This window comes from Geotrypetes seraphini, chromosome 3, assembly GCF_902459505.1.
Source record: "Geotrypetes seraphini chromosome 3, aGeoSer1.1, whole genome shotgun sequence".
Classification (NCBI taxonomy): Eukaryota; Metazoa; Chordata; class Amphibia; order Gymnophiona; family Dermophiidae; genus Geotrypetes; species Geotrypetes seraphini.
Window position 1 is genome coordinate 43564046 of NC_047086.1, and position 14539 is coordinate 43578584.

The window sequence follows — 14539 nt, forward strand, 5'->3', positions numbered from 1 at the left end:
CTTGATCGAGTGATCTCTTGCCATCAGCTGACTGAGGCAAGGGAATCTCCGACCAGCTGAGCCGGCAAGCGGAGAGTCCTGCCAGCTCAGCTGATCAGGGGAAAAATACCCCTGCCATTATCAACTGAGCCAACTATGGCAGGGGACCCCCAGCACCCACCCCAAAATTGGCAGGAAATATGCCATTACCCTCCTGCTATCCCCCCTCCGTTGTTGTCCAGCAGGAGGGATATCCACTCCTTTATGCCACCACCACCACCCTCGGAACCCCTGACCCTTCCCCACATTGTCATATAGCAGGAGAGATGTCCTCTCCTTCCTGACGCCACCTCCCATGGAACTCCTGACATTCCCCCCACTGTTATCCCCTAGCAGGAGGGATGCCCAACCCCTCCTGCTGCCATACCCTCTGCCGCAACCCCTCGAACCTCAAACCTCCCCCCCCCCCCGACAACCACCCAACCTCAACAGCCTCCCGACACCTCTAAGCCCACGCTGACAAACCCCCAAGTACCTTTGCTGAAGAAAAGCAATCTGTCAGCCAACTCCCTCCAGCCAGCAGGCCCGCCTCTTCATAATGGGGGCCTTCCCCTTCCCAGTGCATCCTGGGAACAACCAGGGAGGGGCCTAAGGCCCGTCTCATGGTCTGCTAAATAGCTCTGGGTCAATAGAAGTCTTAGGCCATGCCCATTCCATCCCAGAATGCACTGGGAAGGAGGCCTAAGGCTCTGATTGACCGAGTGGCCTTAGGAATGTGAGCCAATCTAGGTCTTAGGTCCCTTTCCGGTGCATGGCCTAAGACTTCTATTGACCTAGCAAAGGTACGGGATAGGGGTGGGTTGTTGAGGTTGGAGTGTGTGTCGGGGGTTCCAGGGGGATTGCGGCAGTGGCCATCCCTTCTGCTAAGCAACAACGGGAGGGGAGGGGGGAGAGATAGGAGGGGGTGTGCATCCCTCCTGCCGATTTCAGGGGTGGATGCTGGGGCCCCAGCTTCAGGGAGGCTCAGCTGATCAGGAATTCCCTTGCTGCGATCAGTTAAGCCAACCGCATCTATTTTTAGGTTTTGAAATGTAGGCAGCTATAGTCACTGTACCCTATTGCCCTAGTAATCTATTCCTTGTTGTTAATTGCTGTCTTATTTTGCTAACTGTTATGTATGTTACCTTATAACCCATTCTGGGCTCCTAGGGGAGGACAGCATATAAATCCAATTAAATAAATAAATAAAAATAAAAACAAACTTTATACTACATATGTTTAACCTGTAACCCTTTCTGAGCTCTTTGGGAACAACGGGATTGAAAATGAATGACATTTGGAGCATTGAGATTAAGCATCAAATTTCTGCATCTCAATGGCCACGAATTTGGTCTTGGAGAATGAGATGTACAGTGTCTGCATCTATGAGACAAACTTGGTTCTTTTTGTTACATAGAGCATTTTGGACCCCAGTTCGATTACAAAAGTTGGATAGCTCTAAGTCTAATAGATGCTGGCATTGTAATCTGGAAGCAGGGACTCTGGATCATTTAATATTTTATTGTCCCTGTATCATGGCCTTTTGGAAATCAATTTGGTCTCAAATTAATTGTTTATTAGAGAACCATGTAGCATTATCATATGATACAATTCTATTTGGTACATCAATGAAAATAAAAAGTCAAATTCCATCAAGCAATAATAAACTTTTATTGATTATGACAGGAGTTGCCATACAACATATCACCAGGAATTGGAAAAATTATAGTAGACTTAACTATACATTCTGGTGGAACTCATTATGCCATATTTACAAAATGGAAAGAACAATTGCCATAGAAAAAGGAAATTATAATAATTTTAAAAATATCTGGGGGCCATTAACAACTTATTGCAATGATTAGATGCCATTTTTCATTGAAAGTGCATTTATAATATGGGGGAGGGGGGTGGTATAAATTTCTTTTTAAGGTTTAATCAGTAGATAAGAATGTAATATTTATACAAATTTTATGATTAAAATATTTTTGGTAGGATGGGTGGGGAGGGAATAAATTTATGTATTTAAGATAATAATAGAAAGAAATTCAAGTGATGTGTATAAATTTAAATGTTGTAATATTGTGCCTTGATGTAAGATGAAAAATGAATAAAGATTAAAAAAAAAAAAAAAGAATGAAATAAAGTAAAATTAATTAAGACTGCAGGCTGAAAAACTTGTCACACCAAAGGATGGAGGTGCAGAGTGCCCTTCAAAAACCTGGCCATGTCTGGATGTGGAGCAACAGTGCTCTTATTAACCCTAGACTTAAACCTGAGAGCCCCACAATCTGAACTTTCAGGGAGCCAACAAGTAGGCCTTTTTCCAGACCTTCCTGCAGGAAGGCGAGCACTACAGATAATCGGTGCCAAGCTTGGGTCCTCATTCCTCTGAGCGCACCAAGCTTGGAAGCGCTTCCAGGCTTTCACATATGCGGCTATAGTCACTTTCTTCCTACATATTAGAAGGGTGGAGACAACTCTGTCCAAATAGCCTTTACGCGCTAGCGCCACACACTCAAGAGCCATGCCGTAAGATCAAAAAGTCCTGGATCCTAAAGAGCATAAGCAGCCGGTGATGTATACGAATCACCAGGGTCGCCTCAGCCAATCTGGTGGGGGTAATGGTTGACATGACAATGAAGTCGACATCACAGTGCGCAGCGGCCGCTAAGAGAGCGAATAGAATGCTAGGTATAATCAAGAAGGGTATTACAACTAGAATTTATCCTGTCGTTGTATAGGGCGATGGTACGTTCCCATCTGGAGTGCTGCGTCCAATATTGGTCGCCGTACCTTAAGAAGGATATAGCGTTACTCGAGAGGGTTTAGAGGAGAGTGACACATCTTGATAAAAGGGATGGAAAACCTTTCATACGCTGAGAGATTGGAGATACTGGGTCTCTTTTAACCTGGGAAGAGGAGACTTAGAGGGGATATGATAGAGACTTACATAGTAACATAGTAGATAACGGCAGATAAAGACCCGAATGGTCCATCCAGTCTGCCTAACCTGATTCAATTTAAATTTTTTAATTTTTTCTTCTTAGCTATTTCTGGGCAAGAATCCAAAGCTTTACCCTGTACTGTGCTTGGATTCCAACTGTCGAAATCTCTGTTAAGACTTACTCCAGCCCATCTACACCCTCCCAGCCACTGAAGCCCTCCCCTGCCCATCCTCTACCAAACGGCCATACTCAGACACAGACCGTGCAAGTCTGCCCAGTACTGGCCTTAGTTCAATATTTAATATTATTTTCTGATTCTAAATCCTCTATGTTAATCCCACGCTTCTTGAACATAGAGGATTTAAAATCAGAAAATAATATTAAATATTGAACTAAGGCAAGATCATGAAGGGCATAGAGAGAGTAGAGAGGGACAGATTCTTCAAACTTTCAAAAAAATAAAAGAGCAAGAGGGCATTCGGAAAAGTTGAAAGGGGACAGATTCAAAACAAATACTAGGAAGTTCTTCTTTACCCAACGTGTGGTGGACACCTGGAATGCGCTTCCAGAGGACGTAATAGGGCAGAATACGGTACTGGGGTTTAAGAAAGGATTGGACAATTTCCTGCTGGAAAAGGGGATAGAGGGGTATAGATAGAGGATTACTGCACAGGTCCTGGACCTGTTGGGCCGCCGCATGAGCGGACTGCTAGGCACGATGGACCTCAGGTCTGACCCAGTGGAGGCATTGCTTATGTTCTTATTTACTAAAAATCACCAGCCCCTTGTTGCGTAATGACTCTTCGCAGAAGTCTTACTATCATGAGCCACAGAGGGAAGAAGGCCTGCCTTTGGCTATTGTTGCACCAGAGCATCCAGACCTTTCTTTCCTGGCTCGTATCTTTGACTGAAGAACTGAGCCGCCTTCTTGTTGGCTACCCATTCCATCCCATCCACTTAGGTTATTAGTAGTAAATAAATAGTTAAAAAAAAAAAGTAAAATGTTGGGCGCCCCCACCGATTCACAATACAGGTGAAGGCTTCATGAAACAGTGACCACTCCCCGGGATCTAGGGTCTTCCGGCTAAGGAAACCCACTTGCACACTGTCCATTCTTGCTACCCAAGAGCACCTCCACTCTTTGAAACATATGTTTGGGCTTCCAAACAGAGGAGCACTCCTGGTGTGCCCCTGGCAACTGACATAGGCTACCACCATTGCTTTATCCGAGAAAACTTATAACATTTTGCTCTGCAGAGTGCCAGATGGATAGCTCGAAGTTCCAAGCGGTTGATTGACCACTTCCTCTGAGAAGGGGACCAGCATCCTTAAACTGGACACCCCTCACAATGTGCTCCCCAGATGTATAGGCCGGCATCCATTGTCAGGATCACACATGTAATGATGTGATGGGGAATTAGATAGATTGCGAGCCTGCTGGGACAGACTGGGAAAAATGCTCGAGTACCTGAATAGTTTATGTAAAGTGTTCTGAGCTCCCCTGGGAGAACAGTATAGAAAGTTGAATAAATAAATAAATAACTCCTCTGTTGAGAGGCTGAGGCTCCAACCACCAGGCCAGACTGTGACAAATTTCCGCTGTCCAAGGCAGCTGCTGGTAGAGCGCATCCCTCTGCAGGCACCATCGGGAGAGGAGTACATCCTGAAGTGGACGCAAGTGGGCCCTTGCCCAAGGGACCACGTCCTTCGTTGCAACCATTGATCCTAGTACCTGTAAATAATGCCAGGCCATCGGAGCAGTCTCACTCCAAAACTCCCATATCTGAAGCAGAAGCTTCTCTCTATGGGCTTCCAGGATGAACACCTTGATTTTCCTTGTGTCAAACCAGACTCCCAGATACTACAAGATCTGAGTCAGTTCAAGGTGGTTTTTCCAAAAGTTGACCACCCAGCTCAGCTTCTACAGCAGCTGAATCACTCTTTGAACTGCGAGTCTGCCTTCGGATGCAGACTGGGTTCTTATTAGCCAATTGTCCAGATACGGATTAACTTGTTTGCCCACTTTGCACAGGTATGCTGCAATTGCAACCATTAAACTCAGTGAAGGTCTGTGGCCCCATGGCCTGCCAGAAGAAGGGCAAGGTCACAAACTGAAGTGTTGCTCCAGCACATGAAACACAAAAACTTCCTGTACTCTGGAAAAATGGGAATGTCTAGATAGGCCTCCATCAAATCCAGCGAGGTGAAAAATTCCTCCGGCACTACTGAAGCAATCACCAACCATACTGTCTTCATCCGGAAACGGGGCATCTTGAGGGCAACAGTTACGGCTTTGAGGTCTGGAAACAGCTTCCAGTCTTCTGAGCCTCTCTTGGACACAATGAAGTATTATAGAGTATCTTCCAGAGCCCAAGTCTTTCTCTGGTATGGGCTCTATGACTTCTAGATCTGGCAATTATTGTACTGTTGCTTGGACTTCTGGCTGCTTTTAACAGCTTCTCAGCCAGAGACTAGAAAAGGGTCCGGGGGGGGGGGGGAAGGGGAAAGAAAGAACTCAACATTATACCCTGCCTGTATAATGTCCAGCACCCAGCAGTCTGTGATGATCTCCGCCCATGCTCCCCAATAGGCCGATAACCTCCCTCCGATGTGTGGAGGCTTGGCTGAAAGCCTGGCATAACTGCTTCTTGAGAGCTGTGGCGGAGGAGGATCCTGAAGATTGGGGTGCCTAGCCCCTCCAAATCTTTGTCTGGAGTCCTGAAAAGATCTCTGGCATGAAGGCCCTCATAAGAGCTGGCAAAATCATCTGGAGACACAAAAATTACTGTGACCTGAACCCCTAGAGGCTCAAGGTCTGTTTTCCGGTAAAGACTTAGGCTTGTAATCCTGCACACTAGCCATAAAATCATCCAGACCTTTCCCAAAGAGTAAATGTCCCTTAAACGGTAATTTACTCAAGATTACCTTGGAGGAGGAATCACCCACCCACTGTCTGGATCCACCTTCAAAAAGATATAAAAAGGATGGAGTTGGTCAAGAGGAAGGCTACTAAAATGGTGTGTGGTCTTTGTGATAAGGCATATGGGGACAAACTTAAAGATCTCAATCCGTATACTTTGGAGGAAAGGTGGGAGAGGGGAGATATGATAGAGATGTTTAAATACCTATGTAATATAAATGTGCATGAGTCGAGTCTCTTTCATTTGAAAGGAAACTCTGCAATGAGAGGGCATAGGATGACATTAAGATGTGATAAACTCCGGAGTAATCTGAGGAAATACTTTTTTATGGAAAGGGTGGTAGATGCGTGGAACTATCTCCCAGAAGAGGTGGTGGAAACAGAGACTGTGTCTGAATTCAAGAGGGCCTGGGATAGGCACGTGGGATCTCGCAGAGAGAGAAAGAGATAATGGTTACTGTGGATGGGCAGACTAGATGGGCCATTTGGCCTTTATCTGCCATCATGTTTCTATATTTCTATAGCATCATATGGGTGGAAATGGAACAAGCAGACATTTTGCGTACAACTCTGAAAAGATCATACAAAGCATCAACTACATCAGGGGTGCCCAAATGGTCGATCGCGATCGACCAGTAGATCGCAAATGCAACGCGAGTCGATCGTGTTGCCTTTGCGATCTTTTTCTCCCTGCTGCTTCCCCGAGCCAGTCCTATGCGTATAAGCGCCGGACTCGCAAGACTTCAACTCCGACGTCAATTCTGACGTCAGAAAGGAAGTTCTGGGCCAGCCAATCGCTGCCTGGAACTTTCTCCCCAACGTTAGAATTGACGTCGGAGGTGAAGTCCTGTACACGCCAAGCCTGGCTCGGGGAAGCAGCAGGGAGAAATCAGCGTAGTAGCTTGGGGGGTAGGGAAAGAATCGGGGAAGTGGAGAAATCGGCGCAATGGCTTGGGGGGGCAGGGGGAGAGAGAGAGAAAGAAAAGGGGAGGGGGCAGAAAGGAAGAAATATTGGATTTACAGAAGAAGAAAGTGCATCCAGAGGCTCATGAAATCACCAGACAAAAAGGTAGGAAAAATGATTTTATTTTCAATTTAGTGATCAAAATGTGTCCATTTTGAGAATTTATATCTGCTGTCTATATTTTGCACTATGGCCCCCTTTTACTAAACCGTGATAGTGGCTTTTAGTGGAGGGAGCCTATGAGCGTCGGAAGCTGTGAGGGGCATTTAGCGCAGCTCCATGCGCTAAAAACCGCTATCGCGGTTTAGTAAAAGGGGAGGGGGTATATTTGTCTATTTTTGTATAGTTGTTACTGAGGTGACATTACATATTTTAAAGTCATCTGCCTTGACCTCGGAAAAAAAACCCCGAATACAAATAATTAACATTTTCTCTGCATACAGTGTGCTTTGTGTTTTTTGTAAATTTTATTGTTGGTAGATCATTTTGACTTGGTCATTTTAAAAGTAGCTCGCAAGCCAAAAAAGTGCAGGCACCCCTGAACTACATAGTCCACTTCAGACATCAGAAACTGGTGATCCCTCCCAGCAATTGCCTCCTAATCATGGCGCAACTTGAACTGGCAAACCCAAGCGACACAACACGCCGCTGCAGCTGCTTTTAATCCTAAGGCCGCAGTCTCAAATAACTTCTTATGAACAAAATTCAACCTGTGGTTCTGGGCATCCTTTAATACCACACCACCTTCACTGGGAAGGGAGGTACACTTGGTAACCTGCGCCACCAGGGAATCTACTTTTGGCAAAACAAATAGCTGGTTAAAAATCAGCATCCATCAGATAGAGCATTGCCATGGCTTTGGCCACCCAAAGAGGCCTGTCCAGAACCTGTGACCATTTTGGTATTTTCTTGATGAGAAGGAAAACAGGTGGTCTGTGCAGCACAGGACTGCAGAGTCTCTATCTTAAATTCCTGGAGAGATTCCATGATCATCTCCAAAAACACTGAAGGCTTAAACAGCCTGTGCACAGTCGGGTTCTCTCCAAGATCAGGGAACTTTACCAGATCTGGATATGGCTCTCCTAGAGATGAAGCAGTATCTCAACATAAGAATAGCCTTACTGGGTCAGACCAATGGTCCATCAAACCCAGTAGCCCGTTCTCACGGTGGCCAATCCAGGTCAATAGTACCTGGCCAAAACCCAAGGAGTAGCAATATTCCATGCTATCAATCCAGGGCAAGTAGTGGCTTCCCCATGTCTTTCTCAATAACAGACTATGGACTTTTCCTCTAGGAAATTGTCCAAACCTTTCTTAAAACCATGCTCTTACCAGAACATCTGGCAACACGTTCCAGAGTTTAACTATTCTCTGAGTGGAAAACTCCCCCCCCAACAAATTTCCTCCTATTAGTTTTAAAAAAGTATTTCCCTGTAACTTCATCGAGTGTCCCCTAGTCTTTGTAATTTTTGACAGAGAACCCCGACTGGGAGAGTAAAGGCATTGAAATAGAGTCAATTTTATCCCAGTCTTCCTCAGACAAGACCTCCTCCTCCTATTTATCACTGTACATTTTGACATTTAATAGACGGTTCCTGCTTGGAAGAGCTTACATTCTAACTTGGACAGACATGACATATAGGGCTGGGGATGCAGAACCCAAGGTGAGAGGAATCTTGCGCATGGCACTGTTGCTGGGGAATTGTGCTCATGGGGATGGGGGAAGACCCCTGGTGCCAGTAGGGCTGTGATCCCCGAGGTTTCCATGCAGCCCTTAATAATCATATAAGCTTTTGATGAAATCAGGGGAAAACTGCTGTCCAGGACGTCCAGATGACCCCTGTGGACGCTCATGAGTTCCTTTATAGGGTTTGGTAGTAGCAACACAATTGCGCTTTGCTGGGGATACACTTGCGCTGCTCCCCAGCTCAAACCTGGAGTTTTTTTTCCTAGCTCTTGTACCATCTGGGCACTAACATCCCCCGAGTGACCAGAGGAGACTAAGCCAGTGACTCACCCCACACGCGCCGTGTTACATGGACAAGACTCAAGCCGGCCATCCATTGCAAACTTAGCATGAATCCAAGGTATCCTGGCTTGAGGATCCATCAAACCTGTTTTTAAGCAAAATTAAGATATTTTGAGGCAGATAGAGAGGCTATTATTTTCAAATAGGGAAATCCAAGATAGCCACGGCAGCAGCAATTTTAGCGCCAAAAACAGCCTGGGGGAGCAACACTGGGGTCCATAAACTAGAAACCCCAGAACCCCTCCCCCAAATAAAAAAACAAAAACAGTTTTTAACCCCCTCAAATTTTGTTTTTCAAGCTGTTAGCCTGTTACTCACTATACATGCTGTGTGCTGCACATGTTGAAGCTGCTAACAGCTTACACAGGGAGACCTTCTGCCTCAAGAAGCCTGGAATCGGGACTGCTTGTGTCTTTGGACTGCCTCTCTGGTGCAATGAACCAGCCAGACACCTCAACTCCCATAGGAACTCGTGCAAGCCAAGAGGGGGAGGAAAGCAGTCAACCCCGATCCTGGAAAAACCACCATGAGAGACACTCAGCCTGTGCTCAAGTCCACTGTGGACAAACCTGGGATGAGCCTGCTCCCAAGGGAACGGTCCCTGAGCCCCTTAACTTTTAGTGCAGGCTGTCCAAGTGGGTATACTGCAAAGCAGTCTGACCCTTGGAAGCAGACCCTCAACCTCAGAGTCTGCACTCTCCTGCAGTCAAAGCTGTCCGAAGAGTAGGATTCTCTACAGCACCAAAAAAGCCTTGCAAACAGCAAACCTTCCCCCCCTACCCGCCAAAAAACCCCCAAAAAACCCAACAAATTTAATTGAAAAATAAATGCGAGCGAAGCAGACAGGCTCCTACCACCTCGCTTGTGGAGAGACATTGGAGGACAGCCCAGAAGGATGAAGGAGGCAAGAGTAAAAGAATGCTAATGAGGTGTTCTACAAGAATTCTCAGAAGAAGGGCTTGACTTCCCACAGATTCAGGAATAAAGTATCTGTCGCACTAGAATCACCAAATATGCAAAAAGACCAGAACCTGCTTTCTATGGGGGCTCAATATCATTGATTTTTCATAAGCTCAAATTTTGTGTGGTTAAAATCCAAATAACTACAATATTCTCTATTCCGGTGGAAAAAAATACTATTAAATTGAGATGAGGGAGAAAAAAATCAGTACCTCCTAATGCTTGGGTTCACAGCATCAGTACTCAGACTGGGTGTCATAGGAGGAGATAACACTGACTGAAGAGGAACTCTCCCAAATGAAAAGACCTGTATATATGAAGGAAAGAAACAATGATGTCAAGTTGGTGTCATTTGAACGAAAAGCAAACCATAAACACTTTGTATTCTGTACCATGTTAGGAAAGGATTTGTTCTTGGCTTCAGACTCTTCAAGACAGCCAGTCTTCTCCCTAGAATTAGAAAAAAAATGTTCCGACATAAAAATTCTAGACATAAAATAATTTGGATATCCATATCCATTTAAAATACAGGGATATTTTATTTATGTACAATTATATCTTGTGTTAAGATTTTAAAACCAATATATTTCTAAGGTAGACATTTATCTGCTATCATTTGTATCAAATGTGCCTGCTCTTATTTTCTCATTTATCCTAGTATAAAACTTGATCATTTTCTTTCCTTAATTTCTGCTAGACTAGTCTAGACCAGTGAGTTATGAAATGTCACCCTATAAATAGTTCAAGGCAGAGAAGCTAAACTCTTCCAGTGACATCACTGACAGAAGGAATTATGCAGCCTGGAACTTATCAATATACTTGTAGGTAAGCCAAAGAATATCATACAAACTGTATACAAAAAATCAAAAATCCCATGATGGGGTCCTCTGTAAATTTAAATAAACTAAAAAACAAACACCAGAGAATGGAAGGCATAGTCTAACAACATCCCCAACATCGCAGTCTTACTTGGTGGGCCCTGGATTGCTCTAGCAGAAATCAAGGAAAGGAAATGATCAGTTTAAGACCAAATTTCACCTTCCTTTTCATCTTGCTAGACCAGTCCAGAGCAAGCTGTATCCCTCAAGGCTGGAGGAAAACAAGGCTCCCTCCACTACTGCTCTCCCAAAGGCACTATCCTGCCTGGTGGAGATATTGGTCTTAATTTCCCTAAATATATATGCTTAGAGCGCTAAGTTGAGCCCAAATTTATAGAATAAGGCCAGTTGCGCATGTAACTTAAATTTTATAATTGGCTGACAAAGGAAAAAATTGTCTTACCTGATAATTTTCTTTCCTTTAGTTACAGATGAATCCAGAGATTAGTGGGTTATGACTATCCACCAACAGGCGGAGATAAAGAACACAAAACCTGAGCTCTGGTAAGCCAGTATTCCTCATAACTACTACTATTTATCATTTCTATAAACTAAACTAAACCTTAGGTTTGTATACCGCATTATCTCCACATTCGTAGAGCTCGGCACGGTTTACAGGAGATGGGATAGAAAGGAACTACTATGAAAGGTAGAGGTTTACAGGAGATGTGAAAGAAAGGAGCTGCAATGAAGGGTTAGAGGACCAAGTATGAAGAGTTTTTGAGGGCTTAGGATGTCATAGATGGAAAAAGAATCAGATTTTTGAGAATAGCCAGGTCTTCAGATGTTTGCGGAAAGACATATGTAGTGCTGTAGAAAAGCAGCAGGACCAACATGAAGAGCAAGTCTGTCGAGAACACCCTCATCACAGCTCCACTAGTCAATTTAAACTTTGAGAGACAACCTTCTTGCCTGAGGTTAATAGGAAGAGTTCAACAGTGTTGGTGTTACAACGGAAAAGATTGTTTTTCTGGTAGTGTTGTATACTATTTGGCACATGGAGGGAGTGGAAAGAAGATATTGTTGGGGGGATTTAAGTGCTTTCGGTGTAGTGTATGGTGTCAGGAATCTATCAATGAATGCAGGTGAATGGCTCGATTGTACTTTAAATGTAAGGAGTATCATCTTAAAAAGTTCCTTGAAACAGATACTACTACTATTAATTATTTCTATAGCGCTACCAGATGCATGCAGCACTGCACAGTCACAAAGAGTAAGAAAACAGTCCCTGCTTGAAAGAGCTTACAATCTAAACAGGCAAAACAACAAACAGGATGTCATGGATACAGTTAAGGGGAACGGTTAATCAGCAGGCTAGGTTGGAGGGCAGAGAAGTAGGGTTAGATTGAAAGCTATATCAACAAGGTGGGTTTTCCGTCTGCTTTTAAACAAGGGAAGGGGCTTGCAAATTTGCTTAGGGTCCAGAACCCTGAGCTCTACAAATATTCAGAAGGCTAGATGAACACCTAGCAGGATGCACCTGCCAGCTACAAATAGATTCTCCTCCTCTCCAAGCAGGAACAGCTGGTCCTGAAGCAGCGTAAAACACAAACATCACAAAAATAAAGAAATAAAGGAGCAGATCAGAACAGCTTATTCATGCTTGCCTGCAGAAGGAAGAACGGAAGAGAGCAGCAGAGACTGAGGAGAAGGAAAAGGAGCTGAAAAGCTGGGATTTAAATCTTCTCTAGAATGCTCACAGGCGGGCATGGACAATCCTATGGCTCAGCATACCATTCCTAATGCATAGGAGCGGCACTCTACATCCATAGATGGAGCCATGCCAAACAGCCAAGTAGAACCACATTCCACCCCTAGAAAATGTTTCATGCTGAACAGTCAGGAGGAGCCGCTCCCTATATACAGAGGTGAATTCATGCAGAATAGCCAGTTGGGGTCATGGAGATGGAGCTATGACGAATGGACAGGTGGCACCACAGTCTACATCCAGAGACAGAGCAAAGCCATACTGCTGGGTGCAGTTGCACCCCACAGCCAGAGATGGAGAGATGGGGCACACTGGACTGCCAAATGTAGCCGTTTGCCACATCTAGATGTGGAATCCTGCAACACATTGTACATACAAAGATAGAGGTTTGCTGCAACACGATCAGGCACAGACACAATTCATGTACAGAGATGGGGACATTCTGTACAGCCAGGCTGAGTCACATTCCACCACCAGAAAAAGATGCATTCTACATCCAAGGGCAGAAGCATGCTGTTTAGAGCACTAACTCTATAGCTAGCGACGAAGCCATGCTCAAAGGCTAGAGATGTCTGTGCACACTTGCTCCGCATCCAGCGAAGGAGTCGTACATGACGGTAAAAGATGTCAGTGGGCACGCACTCCGCATCTAGCGATGAAGCCATGCTCAAAGGTCAGAGATATCCAGTGATGAAGCCATATCCAGTGATGAAGCCATATCCAGTGATGAAGCCATGCTCAAATGTCAGTGCCTCTTCAATGGTTTGGTTCCATCTTCATGATAATGGCAATTGTACGTCCTATTCTTAAGGGTCTTTCCTCTGCTCCATATCTACTGGAAAATTACTGTCCTATTTCCAATTTATGCATCAAAGATTACAGAGTGTGTGGTCTTTGAACAGCTTTCTCAATTTGTTGATAAATTGTTAGTATTACACCTCTGTCAGACTGGTTTCCGCACACATCATAGCACTGAGACCACAGTAACCACTTTAAATAGTGAATTACATTCTTCTTTGGATTCTGGAAAAGGTGTTTTTCTTTTTTTTGCTCGATCTTTCTGCAGCATTTGACTTGATTGATCATTCATTACTCTTATCCCAATTACAATCACTTGGTATTTCTGGTACAGTACTTCAGTAGTTCATGTTCTTTCTTTCTAATAGAAGTTTTAAGGATTCCACTTTAACGTCATCTATCTCCGCTGTAATTCTTTCAGTTTGTGGTGTCCCCCCAAGATTCTGTGTTATCCCCTGTTCAATATTTTCTTTAGTCCTCTGGCTACTTTAAGTCAGGAGAATAATATTTAAAAAAGTCTTTCTCTACCTAAGGAGGTCATCTTTGATTCAGCACTGTCATTCGAAGCTCTGGACTCTCAAGTCTTGAGACAAGGGTTTGTCTGGCTCAGACACATTTGCTCCATCAGTTCTGTACTTGATTTTTCTGCTCTGAATAGTTTTTCTACTTGCTTTCTTCATTTCTAAGATTGACTATTACAAGTCTATCTACTGTGGCACTGCTGCCTCTTTAATCCGCCATTTACAATATCTACAAAAATTCTGCTACAAGGTTCTTGTGCAAAGTGAAATTTCATGATCACGTTACACCATTGATTAGATTATATTGGTTACCCATTCAATACAGGTGCAGGTTTAAAATACTATGTCTGACTTTTAAGGTATTACATATAGAGACACCGCCATATCTAATAATAATAATAACAACTTTATTTTTCTATACCGCCATAGTCAGGCGACTTCTAGGCGGTTCACATTGGAAGAAGGCTGGACAGTCAGCGAATGCATAAGGAGCCTAAAATAGAAAAGTTACATAAACAAGTTACATATTAATTTAAGTTCCATGGGTAAAGAATACATGAAAAAAAATGGAGCTTCCTGAGAGATTGAATAGTGATTACGGGGGGGGGGGGGGTTGCTTTCGTTTAAGGGAGGTCTGTTTTAGTCAATGAATTTGTCGAATAGGGCGGTTTTTATTGTTTTTCGGAATGCATTGTAAGTTAGATTGGGTTCATTTATGCAGTTTTGCAACCAGACTTGTTGTCTATTCGCTTGGAACATGAAGGTTCTATCCAGGAAGGATTTGTATCTGCAGCC

General features: G+C 44.0%; 1 protein-coding gene across 3 annotated transcripts in view; it reads right to left on the reverse strand.

The window, feature by feature from the left end:
• TTK (TTK protein kinase) overlaps window positions 1-14539 on the reverse strand; it is a 184222-nt gene that overhangs the window by 129946 nt on the left and 39737 nt on the right. For all 3 annotated transcript variants that reach the window (XM_033938823.1, XM_033938822.1, XM_033938824.1), the window contains 2 exons: window positions 10232-10289; window positions 10052-10146 (listed from right to left, as the gene is read on the reverse strand). In XM_033938823.1, the coding sequence (XP_033794714.1) occupies window positions 10052-10146; window positions 10232-10289 (153 nt within the window). The remainder of the gene's footprint in view (window positions 1-10051; window positions 10147-10231; window positions 10290-14539) is intronic.